This window comes from Schistocerca cancellata, chromosome 6, assembly GCF_023864275.1.
Source record: "Schistocerca cancellata isolate TAMUIC-IGC-003103 chromosome 6, iqSchCanc2.1, whole genome shotgun sequence".
Classification (NCBI taxonomy): Eukaryota; Metazoa; Arthropoda; class Insecta; order Orthoptera; family Acrididae; genus Schistocerca; species Schistocerca cancellata.
In genome coordinates, this window is record NC_064631.1 from 509,778,368 (window position 1) to 509,796,783 (window position 18,416).

The 18,416-nt window shown below is 41.7% G+C and overlaps 1 protein-coding gene across 1 annotated transcript in view; it reads left to right on the top strand.

Moving 5' to 3' along the window:
- LOC126088406 (uncharacterized) overlaps positions 1 to 18,416 on the top strand; it is a 992,980-nt gene that overhangs the window by 673,295 nt on the left and 301,269 nt on the right. The window contains exon 11 of the mRNA XM_049906546.1: positions 16,742 to 16,870. Within this exon, the coding sequence (XP_049762503.1) occupies positions 16,742 to 16,870 (129 nt within the window). The remainder of the gene's footprint in view (positions 1 to 16,741; positions 16,871 to 18,416) is intronic.

An 18,416-nucleotide genomic window follows, 5' to 3' on the forward strand; every position in this document is an offset into this window, starting at 1 on the left:
ATAGACGAATCTATCTCACTGATCGTCTGCTGTAAATTTTGGAATTCAGGTGTTTGATTAAACGAAATCGGTGAAGTATCGTCTGATTTGCTGTCTTTATTACTTTCAATAACGTCAATACGACTGGCCAATTCATCATATTTTTCAGTCACAATAACTTTTACCTGATCATCGGTATTAGTGTCACAAGCATTAATTTGTTCTTGTATTTTACGTGTGGTTTCGCTCAATTTTTTAACGTCTGCTTTGATGACATCGGAATCCTGTATTAGTTCTAACTGTTCGAGTCTGTCGGTCACTGTCTGAAAGTTTAATGTGTGTGTATCTGTTTTTGTTTTAAGATCGGAAATTTCATCACGCAGTTCTGTGTTCAACTGTTTGATTGTATTAATTTCGTCTGATACAGTAACAATATTGTTGTCTACGTATGTTTTTGCTTTCGTAAACAATTTGCGTTTATCTTCCTGTCTCTGTGCGGTAATTGTTTCCATAACTTGTCACTTTACTTTATTCTGTTCCTGTATAAATTTACGGAAACGCGTTTCACTGTTTTGCAGGTGATAATTAAACCGTTCGTCAATTTGACTGTTCTGTTGGTCGAATTTCGCGTCTACTTTTGCATCCAGTGTGCGCGAAAGTTCTGTTGTCATTAATTTAAACTCGTCGCGTAATTGTGTTGTTTTTTCAGAGCATTGTTTACCGGCTGCACTAATTTCGTCTCTAAGTGATTCTGTTGCAGCTGTTTGCATGTCCCTTAATTCTTGAGCAACAGATCTAATTTCTTCACTACTTTTCCTAGCACAAGCCTTAATTTCCTCACGTAATTGTTCTTTAGTATCATGACATTGCGCGGCAACGGCTGTAATCTGTTCACTAAGCTGTTTGGAATTGTTATCTCGTTTTTCATTAAGTTTGTCATGTTTTTCAGTAAGTTGTTTGAAATTTTCATTAAGGTTGTCTTGTTTTTCATTAAGTTGTTTGAAATTTTCATTAAGGTTGTCTTGTTTTTCATTAAGTTGTTTGTTCTGTTCACTAAGTTGTTTGAAGTTGTGCTCTTGTCTTTCATTCTGTTGTTTGGAATTTTCACTAACTTGTTTATTGTGTTCATTAATTTGTTTAAAATTTGCACTAAATTGTACCAATAATGCCATAACTTGATCCATGCCAATATTAGCTACTGTATTCTCTGTGCTGTGTGATGGTGTATGTGCATTTATCACGTTTTCTGTAACCATTTGGTCATTTTGTGATTCTTGAAAAGCTTTGCCAATCGGATGTCCACTGTTAGTCACTATCTCGGAATCAAATAAATCTGTCCTACTTTGAGTATACTGTTCATTTTCGTTGGAAACAATTATCTGTTCGCTACGTAAATTTTGCAAATCGGGCGTGTCGAACTGGGCAGCGTTCATTGTAACAGAACGTCCCGCGTCATCAATTGTCGTCAAATTAACAGAGGACACAATTGAATTCGTTTGTTCATCGTTAAGATAAAAATCATCATTAGTGGTCGGTACGCACTGATTGTCAGTAAACGGAGGATTGTCATCATTACACTGAGTGTCGCAAATATTATCGGTCAAATTATTAGAGTCGGCTATTTCACTCATTGCACATCGCGATGTACTGTTAACAGTTTTTCGCGGCATTTTCACAAATCAAAATTAAGCACAAATGAAACAAGGACAATGCAAAAATGCAACAAACACAAATATAACAAAGAGCAACAAATTGCCGATGATCTATGAAAGAAAGAGTGACAAATTAGTAAATGCGTTGCGCCAGATGCAAACTACGTTTAAGTAAATAAGAGCAGATATATGACTACTTATCAGAAGATTCACAAAGAAATACGATCCTGGCCGGATGTCGCCAAGTGTAACCTCCCCGCAAAGAAAAATGTCAATGAAAATATGTGGGCTAAGAGTAACCTTCCCACAAAATACAATAACATACAATTAAATGAATTTTTAAATATTGTAACCTCTGAACAAAATTGACTTTAATGTAACCTCTGAACAAAATTGGCTCCCATTTATAGTCTCTGTGCAAAGAATTCATTCACACTTAATATTCTCGACAAAATTCTTTTCTCATTTAATGTCAAGTTCGGAATATAAAAATTCCTAAACACCAAAAATAATAAAAAAGTTTAGTAACCTGATAAATTTTATGAGGACGGCAGCGCTGCCCTTCAGCCCTGTATTCTGGATAAAAAAGCAAAAATTCTTACCTCAATAAAAACCGCAATTATATCTGCTCTTTAGTTGAAATTTTTCGACACAGCTTCGTGCAATGCTGGCGTATATATATATATATTTTTTTTTGTTATTGGAAGGAATGATCATGCATTTGAAATAGTCTTTAAATTGAAATGAATGCTTTTCTTTAAAAAAGTTGCTACATATTATAAAAATTATTGTTGGGACATTTCTTTGAACAAATTAAATTACAATTAACATACATTATTAAATATGCGCAAGGCTGCTTCTTTACCTTCTACAACAATACTCATCCTCCAGAGTCCTGACCAGAGTCGCGAGCAGAGCACACAGCCGACGCATGCCGACTCCCGCCGACTAGCACGGACGAGCACGGACTGACGACTACTGTCGACTACTACTGACTCGCTACTGTCGACTCGCGCGGTCAAGCGCAGACTAGCAACAACTAACGATAAACTACTCTCTGGTCAGAGATTCTGTCATGCCTCGCCCATCGCCGGCAATGTATACGTCTTTCATGGTTTGGGTATTATCTCCCATATACAGCTGCTGAAGCTTTCATTTACATTCTGAGAGAGACCATGCATACATTTCCTAAGTGAATTTTGTTTGCCAGATCCCTATATATAGGCCTAATTGCCTTCATTACAGCAACTGTTGAGGAATGCTTGTGGATATATTGTATGCCCGTAGCATTGCTCAATCAGTACGTGCACCACGAATCTTCCCTTTTTGTACACAAACCATGCTGTCGGGTTTCATCTGTGAAACACTCGGTGAAGCTTGAAACAGCAAAATGTCGATACACGCGAAAAAAAAAAGAAAATCTACGTCTCAGAAGTTCATGTGACGTCTAAGATGGGTTAATGACTTCACATTGTAACCAAATTTCACCACAATTCTGCCCAACGCCACCGTTGACGTGTCACACCATGGGAAGGCTGTCACAGCCCTTCTTGTCCACATCTCACATCTTATTTCGACGCCTCTGCGGTGGTGGTCAGAACCGTGACTCCCACCGTTGAAATCTCGCGGTTTTCGTGTGGGTGGCCGAGGAAAACATTCCATACAAACCACTGCTCACCAGTGTCACGAAAGTGAATCAGGACGTCTCATAAATTTCGTCAATAGACCATACGTTTCCTTGGGTTTTTGATTCCCACACATTTCGCATCCGAAAACGGCAGTCTGCAGTGCGATGAGGAACAGGAAGATGTTCTAGGCAACCTTTGACAATGCTGACGTCCTCGGACTTTTCAACCCTTCTCTATGGACACTGTCGGGTTTCGTCACCATTAAACGTGGTCACATCCCTTTGGAGAACAGCACGACCACAATGTATGCTCTCGTGAACAGGCTGGAACAACTAGGGACTGTTGAAAACCATTCGAAGAAATCTGAACTTTATCCAAGGTAGCAAAGGATGCTTATGCTTTTCCAGGCCTACGATTTCGTGTCGTCCTGTGGCGTAATCACGGAGGAATCCGGTACTGATACATGCGTGAATGAAACAGCGAAGGATCACCCTGAAAGGCCCCCCTGTCCCATTTTGGCAAAACCTTCGGTGGCATCCGCTCAACTTTATTGAGAATTTTAAACGCGAGCATTTACAGAGAGAATCTATAAAGTAGTCTATTGTGCCTGTGGCCAGGCAACCCCTTGACACCACTGTGATTCCAGTTGCCTGGCGACAGGCGCCTTGGTCTAATGAACCATTTGTCAGGGGGTCTATAACTTACTTCGGTCCGAAGCAGATGCGAGTAATTTCATCAAAAAATCTGTCAGTTAAGATCAAACTTTAAGACATCACAGAGAAAGACAAAGAGAACCTGTTGCCCTTTTTAACGTAAAGTCGGGAGAAAGATTTTTGGACCAGCTCGCAAAAAGAACGCCAGATGTTCATACCACATTGCCTCTGGGGTTTAACCTGATGCAGCAACCGAATGTCGTGAAGAAAATGATAGCGGGGAGAATAAGTCCGGCAGGGCACATTCTCATTTGGCCAGACACTTTGCGGCCCAAAACTGTACTTACTGAGAAACATGGTGGAAATAGACTAATTGAAAGGCAAGGGAAGCGATTAGAAGATAAACTGCAGAAGGACTTCAAGCACTGGATGTCCTGGATCCAATGTGCACAGGATCGCCATGTATGGACGCAAATCTATGCAGGCATATTGAAAGGTTAGCGCATTACCGTTAGGATTTGTAATCGCCGGTACATATGTATGGTATCAAAATCAGGAGAACGTACAGGCCTAATGATAACACCTACGCTTCATAACCAGCGACAAGGAAAACTGTGGGTGAGCAGCTTTCTACCCATAACTTAGGGGTAGTGAGCCAAGCAATCATCGTACTTGTACTACATTCATTCCTGTATTAGAAGTGATACCTCCTCTCGGAGAGTTGATAGTTCTTCAGTAAGCATTTGTGAGTATCTTTTACCCGTTAATGTTTCTTCAATGAAGTAAAAACCCATCACGTACTCTCTCGTAATCTCGCACCAATGTTCACACTCCACTGCTTCTGACGTTTAACCTCTGTCAGTGCAGATTCTCAGAGGCCCAGTAATGCATATTTCTTCATTTAGCAAAGGTAGCTTCTTCGGTAAAGAGATTTCTTTGAAGAGAGACCTTTTGTCAAGATGTCGCTTCTGAACCGGGTGACGGAATTACTCTCATATTCTTATACCTCACCGGTAAAGCTACTATTCAAGTGAGACGTGTTAATGATTGAAGATTTTTGTGCGTAAAATGCCAACCATGTTTGTATGACTTATTCTGGAGGCTCTCGCTAACATGTGAATTATGAAGAAAAGCTGACACAACTTCCATTTAGTTTGCTCCATTCGATACAGGCTTGCTCTTTACCGTCTGCATAGTGCTCCTGTGCAATATAAATAACAACTTTTTGCACATTCACTGAATTGTCAATTTTGTTGGACACAGTCTGTCGGGACATTCCCGTATGTACACTCCAACTGTTCTCTTCTGAATTCTCGCAAAGAACTAACATACCAAATTTTTCTTCGTCTGTGAAAAAGTCGTCTAGGACGACGCATACGGAATGACGGATATATTATCTTTGTGCCAGTTTTATACCGGTATCGTGACGGAGCAACACCTTATTTGCTTCCTTATTTGGGCATGAAATGACGAACCTCTGCATAAGGTAGCTATATGTTTCATGTTCAAAACAGATAAATCGTAAATATAAATAATGTAGTTGCTCTTAAACTAGCAATAAGATTTTAAGTAACGTCATTAGAGAGAAAGCTACATAATGTTAACCGATGCTTTACGAAGAATTACTAAATGGTTCTCTGAAAATTAACTCCCCGTAAATTAAAAAAAAAAACAAAAAAAACACTGTATTCAATTCTGTACAACAAACAGAGTATTACCAACAACTGATGTAGCATATGAACAATAGTCGGTAAATGGGGCAGATCGTTGCAAATCTTTGGATGTACATGAAGATGACAGCTTCTCTAGAAGAACTATGTTACTGAGCTTCTCAAACAAGTTCAGCTGCTTTTTCTCTTCGCGTAATCGCATGTCTTGGAAACAGACGGATTAACTTCCTGATATGTTTTGCACGTTTCCACTCAGTAATATTTTTTGGAATTATTTTCCGGAGTAACTCGTAACTCATTAAGAAACTATAGACTGAAAAAGGAAGAGCGGTAAGAGTAACATGTGGTGTTCACCTGTGATCTTCATATAGGAACCTCTTCAAGGAGTTCGGTGTTTTAACTTCACCACTAGAATATACATATTCGCTAATATACAGGGTGATTCAAAAAGAATACCACAACTTTAAAAATGTGTATTTAATGAAAGAAATATAATATAACCTTCTGTTATACATCATTACAAAGAGTATTTAAAAAGGTTTTTTTTTTCACTCAAAAACAAGTTCAGAGATGTTCAATATGGCCCCCTCCAGACACTCGAGCAATATCAACCCGGCCGGCCGCGGTGGTCTAGCGGTTCTAGGCGCTCAGTCCGGAACCGCGCGACTGCTACGGTCGCAGGTTCGAATCCTGCCTCGGGCATGGATGTGTGTGATGTCCTGAGGTTAGTTAGGTTTAAGTAGTTCTAAGTTCTAGGGGACTGATGACCGCAGATGTTAAGTCCCATAGTGCTCAGAGCCAATATCAACCCGATACTCCAACTCGTTCCACACTCTCTGTAGCATATCAGGCATAACAGTTTGGATAGCTGCTGTTATTTCTCGTTTCAAATCATCAATGGTGGCTGGGAGAGGTGGCCGAAACACCATATCCTTAACATACACCCATAAGAAAAAATCGCAGGGGGTAAGATCAGGGCTTCTTGGAGGTCAGTGATGAAGTGCTCTGTCATGGGCTGCCTGGCGGCCGATCCATCGCCTCGGGTAGTTGACGTTCAGGTAGTTACGGACAGATAAATGTCAATGTGGTGGCGCTCCATCCTGCTGAAATATGAATTGTTGTGCTTCTTGTTCGAGCTGAGGGAACAGCCAATTCTCTAACATCTCCAGATACTGTAGTCCAGTTACAGTAGCACCTTCGAAGAAAACGGGACCAAAAACTTTATTGGCTGAAATGGCACAGAAAACGTTCACCTTAGGCGAGTCACGTTCATACTGAGTTGTTTCCCGCGGATTCTCAGTGCCCCATATACAGACATTGTGACGGTTGACTTTCCCGTTAGTGTGGAAAGTTGCTTCATCACTAAACACAATCTTTGAAACGAAAGATTCATCTGTTTCCATTTGAGCAAGGATAAAATCACAGAAATCGATTCTTTTAATCTTATCAGCTGCAGACAGTGCTTGAACCAATTTCAGACGATAAGGTTTCATAACTAACCTTTTTCGTAGGACTCTCCATACAGTTGATTGTGGAATTTGCAGCTTTCTGCTAGCTCTGCGAGTAGATTTTCCTGGGCTGCGAACAAATGCTTGCTGGATGCGTGCTACATTTTCATCACTCGTTCTCGGCCGTCCAGAACTTTTCCCTTGGCACAAACACCCATTCTCTCTAAACTGTTTATACCAACGTTTAATACACCACTTATCAGGAGGTTTAACACCATACTTCGTTCGCAATGCACGCTGAACAACTGTCGTCGATTCACTTCTGCCGTACTCAATAACACAAAAAGCTTTCTGTTGAGCGGTCACCATCTTAGCATCAACTGACACTGACGCCTAGTCAACAGCGCCTCAAGCGAACAAATGTACAACTAAATGAAACTTTATAGCTCCCTTAATTCGCCGACAGATAGTGCTTAGCTCTGTCTTTTGTCGTTGCAGAGTTTTAAATTCCTAAAGTTGTGGTATTCTTTTTGAATCACCCTGTATTTCTCATAAATTATCCGTGACAATTTCAGAAGAACGTTGATATCCATACCTACAAATCTAGATGAAACAGACCTTTATTGCCCGTTATGAAATCTATCAGTGGCTTAGAAAGGAGTTCAATATGCAACAACAAAATTTTGATCATTTGCTCAATACCATAAAATGCCCGATAGGTAGAAAAACAGTTTAAGTGAAGTGGCATGAAGAGGACTAAAAAAATGTATTGTTTAATGTTGAGACTACCCATGTATACATATCCTGTAAACTGATTCTTTCCACATCATATCGATAAAAGAATCGTTCAAATGATCTATGGAACATTGAACTAACTTAATAACTTCATAACTCAACACAGGCGAATATCATTTTGAAGTTTTTCCTAAACTATTGTCACATGTTTGTCCTCTTCGTGTAGGATTCTGTTGCGTCTCACGCACATCGGAAACGACTTTTCTAGAATGCAGCTAGTAAAGTCTACCTGAACACTCGTTTAAAATACACATATTTCATTTTAAAAAGTCGTATGTTTCTTACTTACAATTTATTTGCTAGTTTGACATTCGTTGTTTGTGAAGAAATGAATAGCTGCTACCATTTCCATACCAAAAATTACGCAGTTTACTTTTTTCCTTCATTTATTTTTGTTGTTACAATTTGTCTGCTATCATTTCCAAGCAACTACGCCTTCGTCTTTAGACGTTTTATCATTGTGATTGTTGTGATTTACCATCGGAAATATGTCCTGTTAATTTCTCCCCAGCATCCTTTAGTGTAAAAGGTAAGGTACTATATGAGTCTCATAGGTACTATACTACAGGACGATAGGGCACATTATTAGTGTATCACGTCGATGAAAGAGAGAAAAATGCATGAAGATATAGCCGTAGTTGCTTGGAAATCGAAAGTATACACATTAAAACAACAAACGGAGCTGAGTAGAATAAAAACAATAATAAGAGAATACCCTTGATTCTCTATGGAAAAATTCACTGATGCACAAAACGTAAGGTCGAAAATAGCTTTCACATTGTGTGTCACTGACAGAAAAAAACTGCTACAGTGTAGTTCAGAAGGTAACTGAATGAAATGCGCTGTGAGACGAACACAAATGACACTTTGATTTAAAGGAAATACGAGGGTCACTCCAAAAGAAATGCACACTTTTTTAATCCATCTTTTATTCTACATGTTTGGAAGTTTTACAGTGTGTAGATACATCTTTTAGGAACAATATTTTCTTTTCTCCACATAATTTCCATCCCTCTCAACTGCCTTACGCCATCTTGAAACAAGCGCCTGTATACTCCCACGGTAAAATTCTGGCCCAACCTGTTGGAGCCACTGTTTGGCAGCGTGCACAAGGGAGTCATCGTCTTCAAACCTTGTTCCACGAAGAGAGTCTTTCAGTTTCCCAAAGAGATGATAGTCACATGGAGCCAGGTCAGGACTCTAAGGCGGGTGTTTCAGTGCTGTCCATCCTAGTTTTGTGATCCCTTCCATGGTTTTTTGACTGACATGTAGCTGTGCATTGTCGTGAAACAGCAAAACCTCCTGCTATCGCCGATGTGGTCCAACACGACTCAGTCGAGCTTGAAGTTTCTTCAGTGCATCAGAATTTATGGTGATTCCACTTAGCATGATGTCCACAAGAAAGAGTCCTTTGGAATCGGAAAACACCGTAGCTTCTCCAGCAGAAGGTGTGGTTTTGAATTTTTTTCTTGGGTGAATTTGCATGATGCCACTCCATTGATTGCCTCTTCGTCTCTGGTGAAAAATGATGGAGCCATGTTTCATCAACTTTCACAATTTTTATAAGAAATTCATCTCCACCATTCTCGTACTGTTCCAAAAGTTCACTTAATACCGTTTCTCTTGTTTCTTTGTGAGCCACTGTCAACATCCTGGGAACCCATCTGGCACAAACTTTTTTTTAACGCTAACACTTTGAGTATTCTGCAAACACTTCCTTCTCCTATCCCAAAGTAGCGTGACAATTCGTTCACTGTGATGCGTCTGTCAGCAGTCACCAATTCGTTAACTCTCTGCACATTGCTTGGAGTGTGGTTAGTACGAGGCCTGCCTCTGCGAGGACAATCCTCAATATTGCCGTGCCCGCTTTCATCACGTAACCTGCTTGCCCACCGACTGACTGTACTGCGATCGACAGCAGCATCTCCATACACCATTTTCAACATCTTGTTGATGTTTCCCACTGTCTCGTTTTCACAACATAGGAATTCTATGACAGCACGTTGCTTCTGACGAACGTCAAGTGTAGCAGCCATCTTGAAAACATGCTGTCACGGCGCCACTCACGGGAACAGGTTGAACTAAGTTAAGTGGGAAGGATGTATCTACACACTGTAAAACTTTCACACATGCAGAATGAAAACTGTATTTTTACAAAAAATAGTGTGCATTTCTTTTGGAGTGACCCTCGTAATTATTACGCTGCAGCCACCGAAATTCGTGATGGTCCTTTGGACAGTAAAAAAGGCGGGAATGGTTCTTAATAGAGCGTGTGCTCACCGCGGACAGCAGCTGATGCTCTGCACTGCGCTCCCTTGCTGGCCACGAGGTCGGTAAGGAGTTACTGTGCTAGGGCGTTCCATTCGTCCGTCAGTGCGGTTCTAACTGCTAGATGCTGTTTGCTGCACGTGCACGTGCGGGAATACGTCTCCTTAACGTATCCCTCGATGCGACTTAAATCGGAGTAACTGATAGGCGAGTCCATTCCTGAATATCCTCTTGTTCCAAGAGCGCCTTCAGCTCCGCTGACTGATGAAATCGCACATTGTCGTCTACGAAAATTAAGTCTGGGAGAAATTTACCCTTGAAAAGACGCGCATGGGGAAACGGTACAGTGTCACTATAACGGTCACGGGAGAGTGTATGTGTTCAAAGATTTGGAATAAGTATAGCCATGCCTTCCGAAGTCATAACACCTTGATCATCAAATTGAACATGTTCGACAGTGTTTTTGGGTGCATTATGTGTTCGCAACTCTCGCCATAGGAGGGTAAAATCACAATTATCGAACATTAATGTTTAGCTGACCCAGGTGCTCTGGCGTGAGATGGTATAATATGGCGTGGACGTAGTGACCTCCAAATTTTTGAACACAGTAACTCACCGGTAAACGTTGTTCTGACTCTATACTCCAGCCTCATGTCCGCCTTTTTAGAAGTGCATTCTGCCTTAACGTCTTTTGTGTGGATGACAACACGTGACCACAACGAACTGCGCATGTTGACGAGCTCTTGTAACGAGAGGAGTTTCGGCGAATGGACTGGCCAGCTCGTTATCCCTACTTTTTCAGTCTATAGTCTCTTAATGAGTTACGAGTTACTCCGAAAAATAATTCCAAAAAATATTACTGAGTGGAAACATGCAAAACATATCAGGAAGTTAATCCGTCTGTTTCCAAGACATGCGATTACGCGAAGAGAAAAAGCAGCTGAACTTGTTTGAGAAGCTCAGTAACATAGTTCTTCTAGAGAGGCTGTCATCTTCATGTACATCCAAAGATTTGCAACGATCTGCCCCATTTACCGACTATTGTTCATATGCTACATCAGTTGTTGGTAATACTCTGTTTGTTGTACAGAATTGAATACCGTGTGTTTTTTTTTAATTTACGGGGAGTTAATTTTCATTTTTAGTAATTCTTCGTAAAGCATCGGTTAACATTATGTAGATTTCTCTCTAATGACGTTACTTAAAATCTTATTGCTAGTTTAAGAGCACCTACATTATTTATATTTACGATTTATCTGTTTTGAACATGAAACATATAGCTACCTTATGCAGAGGTTCGTCATTTCATGCCCAAATAAGGTAGCAAATAAGGTGTTGCTCCGTCACGATACCGGTATAAAACTGGCACAAAGATAATATATCCGTCATTCCGTATGCGTCGTCCTAGACGACTTTTTCACAGACGAAGAAGATGTGAGGGATCTGTTGGGGGAGGAGGGGAGGGGAGGGCACTTATTGCAGCACGTCCACATACTCCCACGACCACTCAACAGTTGTTAGAAGTGATGGTGGAGGGATGGGACGCCCTGCCTCAAGGACGCCGTATGAATCCAGTGACCAGCGTGGGAGTGTTTTGGAGAGCATGCATTGCCGTCCGTGGTGATCAAATGATCTATTAAAAACCATACCTCCCCTTTTGTAGCGTTCTGTGCTATTTTGTAGTAGCTCGTGTATGTATTGTCCAAGTTTCATCGAGAAATGTTACTTGACTGTGATACGTCAGCTGAAAGCTACTTTGGTCCCGAAGTTTACATACCAGTGTATTTCATGCTGACGCCGAAGATTTCCAGCGCTGTGGAAGGAACATAATGATTACATATGTGTAAATAAAAGCGATTGATATGGCTGTCATGGGTATCACTACTTTACCACTCAGCATCTTGAAAAGGATAAAATTACCTATGCGATATGTGAGAAATAAGTAATCCATACGGCTTAATATGGTCATAAACTATTCACTCACTCTAGATGGAATACAGGGTGGTCGGAAATTCCCGTTACAAACTTCTTGGACATGTAGTGGGTAGCGAGTACAGAACATTTTGAATAGGAACCCATGTCCGGAATCGTATCGTTTCCGTTCTACGGCAGTTTCAGTTCAGATGTGTACCTCGTCAACGTCTTCTTAGGGCAAGAGAAACGTCTCAGAGTTCCCTGTCCTGGTATGCAGCAGGGTAGACACGATGACGTGTACTACGTCAAACGATCCCCAGATGTCACTAATTGTCCGCTTTGCTGTGAGACCGAGTCAGTACCTGTGCATCACCGATAGAGGAAACATGGTACAGTACACGTTTGCGGAATACGCAGACATGCTTCTTGTGTATGGCGGAGCTGCAGGTAACGGAAGAGCTGCTAATCGGCTGTATCACGAACTTTTTCCACGCCGTAACACTCCATCGCACAAACTGTTTGCCCAAGTTACACAACGGCTACGGCAAACGGGTACCTTCACCGGGAGGAGGCAGGACTGTGGTGCTCCACGGCGACTTCGCACTCTCGAATTTGAAGAAGCTGCGTCGCATTGAAGATAGCCCGTCAACGAGTTCGCGAACAATTGCGCGTGCAGTGGCTGTTAGTCACAGTACCGTCTTGGATGTCCTGCATGAGCAACAATTACATCCGTACCACTTACAAAGGGTTCACGCTATGGATCCAGCAGACTTTCCACAACGCGTCGCCTTCTGCACATGGTTCCTGTACCGTTGCATCGACGCACCCCTGTTTCCACGTCGAGTTCTCTTCACATATGAATGTAGGTTCACAAAGGATTGTGTTCTGAATACTCGAAATATCCATGTCTGGGAGGACGAAAACCCTCATACCACGCATGTTTAGGGATTTCAAGACACGTTTGGAATTAATGTATGGGCAGGTATTCTGGACAGTCATGTGATTGGACCATACCTCCTACCATCCAAGCTCACGGGTCCCGCATACTTAGTCTTCCTACGACACGTAATGGACCCATTCTTGGAAGCTGTGCCATTGAATGTCCGTCAGGAAATGTGGTTTCAGCATGATGGAGCACCACCTCACTTTTCACTGGCTGTCTGGAGACATCTCAACAGACGGTACGATGAAAGAGCGATAAGCCGTGGTGGTCCAACTGCGTGGCCATCACGATCGCTGGATTTAACCCCTATGGACTACTTCTTGTGGGGTCGTATGACGAGCCTAATATATGAGGCACTGTAACCTCCCCCCCCCCCCCCACATATCGACCTTAATGACAGTAAAAATTAAACCGCGTGTACCTAATGGAAATTTGGGAAAAGCCATCGTCACCGAAGTTAATTTGTCGGTAAAGAGGGAGGAAAGGGTTACATCTAAATGAAAGGAAAAGTGCAAATGAAATTGGTGAAAATTAATTTTGAGAAAAGAGTAATATTAATAAAGAAAGTAAAGGTGCGGTCGTTACGTTAACAATTAATTGGCGTTAATTAGATATTTGAGATTTGGGGAAAATTACGGTCGCCAGTCTTATGGACAACTACTATAATAACTGAAAATGAAAGATTAATGCATATATAATTAGCACTAAAAGCGTGGCAACTGAAGGTTGACACGTGCTGTGTGAAAACTGAATGTTTGTCAGTAGTAATACATTTCGCTACACTCTGACTTAATTTAGCAAAAGAATTAATAAAACCGGAAAATTGAAAGTTAATTTAGTGACTGAAATTAATAGTGAACTTTGTTTCTGAAGCACTACGAAATTCAATGAAATAAGGTTAGTCTTGGTCTACCTCAACAATCATTTCAAAAGCTACCTGAATCTACGCAATTTAGAAATAAGAGATTTAACTTTGAACGTGAATTAAATGATTCTGAACAATTAACAATAGTAAAATTTAGTACGTACCAAGCTGAACTGCAGTCACAGGTAAGCTAAAATATGGTAACAAAACTCGCACTCTCCATTTCTGCTTGTGTAATCTAAATATTGTAGCCAGCTATGAATACTTTAACTGAACTTTGAAATTAAAGCAGTGAAATGGAATGATATTACATTAATGCTGGCGTATGAATTTCAACGACACTCGGGTTCATTCCAGAAAAGGAAGGGACCCTGCTTGGTAATGCAATTGGGACAATGAGCAACAAAGGTTCATGCTAAGTTGCTGTATTTTTGTGATGCAACAGTTTGAAAAGCTGAGGTCTGCCATACAGCTCTAAAACTATACGTGCTTTTAGTCTTCCTTCTTGGTTGATTGAAGGTTTGCAATCGTCGATCGGGGAGGCGGCGACAGTCACTCATTGTCGGCCGTCGCTGTTGCAGAAGCTGGATGTTTTCGCGCCTTCTTCTCGACATGGTCACCAGGCGAAACGGGCTCTTGATGTGCGCCAGCTAATGCTTCCCGTCCACGACACCGTGTCAGAAACTATCATAGCAAGTCGAGCGCAATTACATGCTGCCAAACCCCGAAAGCGCGGCAACTCGCGGGATCGTCGCACAACACACCTGCTTCACCGCCCTACTCCAGCCAGACTGCCTCTGCCCGCGCCCCATACGGCACACTCCCAAAGATCCTAAACACTTTGGTTCTCCACACGACCCACCAATGTAATCGTTCGATAGCATAGTTTTCCCTAGGCCATACCCAGTGTAAAAATACAAATAATATTTACAAAACAAACCAATTATACATCGACATAAATGCATAAATATATATCTATACAAATAGTAAAACAATTACAATATATAAAGACATATCTTCAGGTAACAAAATAAGGGAAAAAATAGTACAATAGATGGAAACAGGAGGATATGCATTTCCGGCGTTACACGTGCCCCACATTGTCCAAGGATGTTCGTGTAACCTAAACAGACTCAGAAAATGTCCCAAAAAGGAAAAAAAAAAACAGCGGAAATGCATATGCTCAAAACATCAAGAAAATTTAGCATTAGGCTAATTAACCATAAATCAATTTTTAGACCATAATAATTGAGTGGAGACACTCCTAACCTTATTCCACTCTGTCATCTTACACAAAAGAAAACAGGTTGACAATATATTAAAATTCATAGAAAACATAGAAAATGGTTTAACTATTCTAAAATCAGCAAAATTCCAAACAGTATCAAGAAATGGAATATTATTTACAAAATTAATCAGAGTACATGGTCATATAAACAGGTAGATCAAAATACACAAATTAATAATTAATTACATAGAATATACATTTTTATATAACCTTTTCATAATTAATATTCTTGTCATGAGAGTCCACTTAATGCTAAACAAGAAAATAATACACAGCAGATAGAAAGAAACATAAATACTGACAGCGGAATACTTTCACATCAGCTTCCGGGAAGAAAAACAACTCCACCTTCCGTACTCGCAAGTACAAAGAATGCCGACAGCGGCACAAGAGCCGACAGCGGCTCTGCCTCGCCAGCATTGTTGCGCCCGCCTGTGCGGCACGCTTGATCTCACTCGCCTGTGTAACGGCATTTCCAGAACGTCCGTTTCATTGAATTCTTTCAGAAAAACTCACTCCCGAGTAATCTCAAGGAGTTCATTAACACTATCCCAGTGGATAACTCAATACTGTCCATCACCACACGCATGTACTATCCTGAAACTTAAAACAGCGTCTAAGTGCATCGGCAATGACTAGTAAATCACATATTCATGAAATCTTACAGCTAGTTACAAAATCATATTTACATTCCTTAATCCACTGTGACTCAGATGTAAACTTAAACTAGCAGCTTGGACTTTTCAATTGATTAATAATCAGTTACTCTTAAATCATTTAGTCAAAATTACTTATTAATTACTACTTCTTTAATGTCCTCTTGGTCTGGCAAAAGCATGGCAATCTAGCAAATCCTTAGCATAGTTTTCCCTAGGCCAGATCCAGCGTAAAAATACAAATAATATTTACAAAACAAACCAATTATACATCGACATAAATGCATATATATATATATATATATATATATATATATATATACAAATAGTAAAACAATAAAAATATATAAAGACACAGAAATGTCATATCTTCAGGTAACAAAATAAGGAAACAAATAGTACAATAGATCGAAATAGGAGGATATGCATTTCCGGCGTTACAGCACCTTAGAGACAGAAGAAGATCTGCTGGCACTAGTTCTGGCTGCAATCCTGGGTTCTTGTTGTTGTTGACTAATGTAAACCATAATGTGTAAGTTGTAAAGCAAATGCGTAAGTAATAACGGAACGAGTCAATAACCTTTTGAAATGGATTTCGACAACTGTACTGGGTCACGTCTAAGTACATTCGTCACGTGAGTGTGGATGAGATAATCGTCAGCATTGAAACTGTCGCCAGACATGGGTTCCTATTCAAAATGTTATGTACTCACTACCCTCTACATGTCCTAGAAGTTTGTAACGAGAATTTCCGACCACCCTGTATGTAATAGTGACACGGTGACCAGTAACTACATCGGCGCGATTGCACTATTACAGGTGCACATCGAAGTGGCTCGCTCTTTCAGGCAATAAATGAGACTGGCAGATGAATTCCCGGCGGTGGTCCTTTCGTGGACTGTGGCAGCATCTGCCCGCGACTGCTTGTAGTGCACCTTCGTGTAGTCTACATGTGTGTGTGTGTATGTGTGCCGTGTTACAGCCGTGTCGGTGTCTGGCTACACGCTGAACCTGACCCGCGTGTCGCGGGCGCACATGGGCGTCTACCAGTGCATCGCAGACAACGGCATCCCGCCGCCCGCCAACAAGACGTATCGCCTCGAGGTACACTGTGAGTACCACCCACAGCCCACCATGTTCCCTCACTCCAGCACTCTCCATGTCGTCCTAGTTGTCCTCTGTCTCATTATTCCTTGCAGTGGCTAATTAAATAGCGCCTGCTGCCTACTACTTTAGCGTAAATTTCATTACTTTCTACTATAGTACTCTTTCCAGATTTGCATTGGTCAGGCATGATCATATTACAACATCAGTCCCTCCCCTCCGTGATTTCATTTTGTTCCAGTTCTCCTTTATCTTCTGCTCATGCTGCCCTTCTCTTTCACTTGTACATACTGTCCCCGCCGGTTTTGTCCCACCTCGGTAACTGTCCAAAAATGTTTATATTTGTAGTCTGTAACTGACTATTTTCTTTTCTGATCTATAACAGACTAATTTCTTTTCTGAGGTCGATGCAATTGTTGGCTTCATACAGAAAGCCAGACATATTTCTTTTCTCAGGTTGCATTCGGTTGCAAGACGATTGACTTTTCCATTAACTCTGACATTATATATATATATTTTCGTAGGTCTCTTCATTGTACCTCAATTGGTTATGCTGCACCTATTATTGTGCCAATGATCCATCTTTCGAGTTCTTCCCCTCTCCAGCTTATACACTCCTGGAAATTGAAATAAGAACACCGTTAATTCATTGTCCCAGGAAGGGGAAACTTTATTGACACATTCCTGGGGTCAGATACATCACATGATCACACTGACAGAACCACAGGCACATAGACACAGGCAACAGAGCATGCACAATGTCGGCACTAGTACAGTGTATATCCACCTTTCGCAGCAATGCAGGCTGCTATTCTCCCATGGAGACGATCGTAGAGATGCTGGATGTAGTCCTGTGGAACGGCTTGCCATGCCATTTCCACCTGGCGCCTCAGTTGGACCAGCGTTCGTGCTGGACGTGCAGACCGCGTGAGACGACGCTTCATCCAGTCCCAAACATGCTCAATGGGGGACAGATCCGGAGATCTTGCTGGCCAGGGTAGTTGACTTACACCTTCTAAAGCACGTTGGGTGGCACGGGATACATGCGGACGTGCATTGTCCTGTTGGAACAACAAGTTCCCTTGCCGGTCTAGGAATGGTAGAACGATGGGTTCGATGACGGTTTGGATGTACTGTGCACTATTCAGTGTCCCCTCGACGATCACCAGTGGTGTACGGCCAGTGTAGGAGATCGCTCCCCACACCATGATGCCGGGTGTTGGCCCTGTGTGCCTCGGTCGTATGCAGTCCTGATTGTGGCGCTCACCTGCACGGCGCCAAACACGCATACGACCATCATTGGCACCAAGGCAGAAGCGACTCTCATCGCTGAAGACGACACGTCTCCATTCGTCCCTCCATTCACGCCTGTCGCGACACCACTGGAGGCGGGCTGCACGATGTTGGGGCGTGAGCGGAAGACGGCCTAACGGTGTGCGGGACCGTAGCCCAGCTTCATGGAGACGGTTGCGAATGGTCCTCGCCGATACCCCAGGAGCAACAGTGTCCCTAATTTGCTGGGAAGTGGCGGTGCGGTCCCCTACGGCACTGCG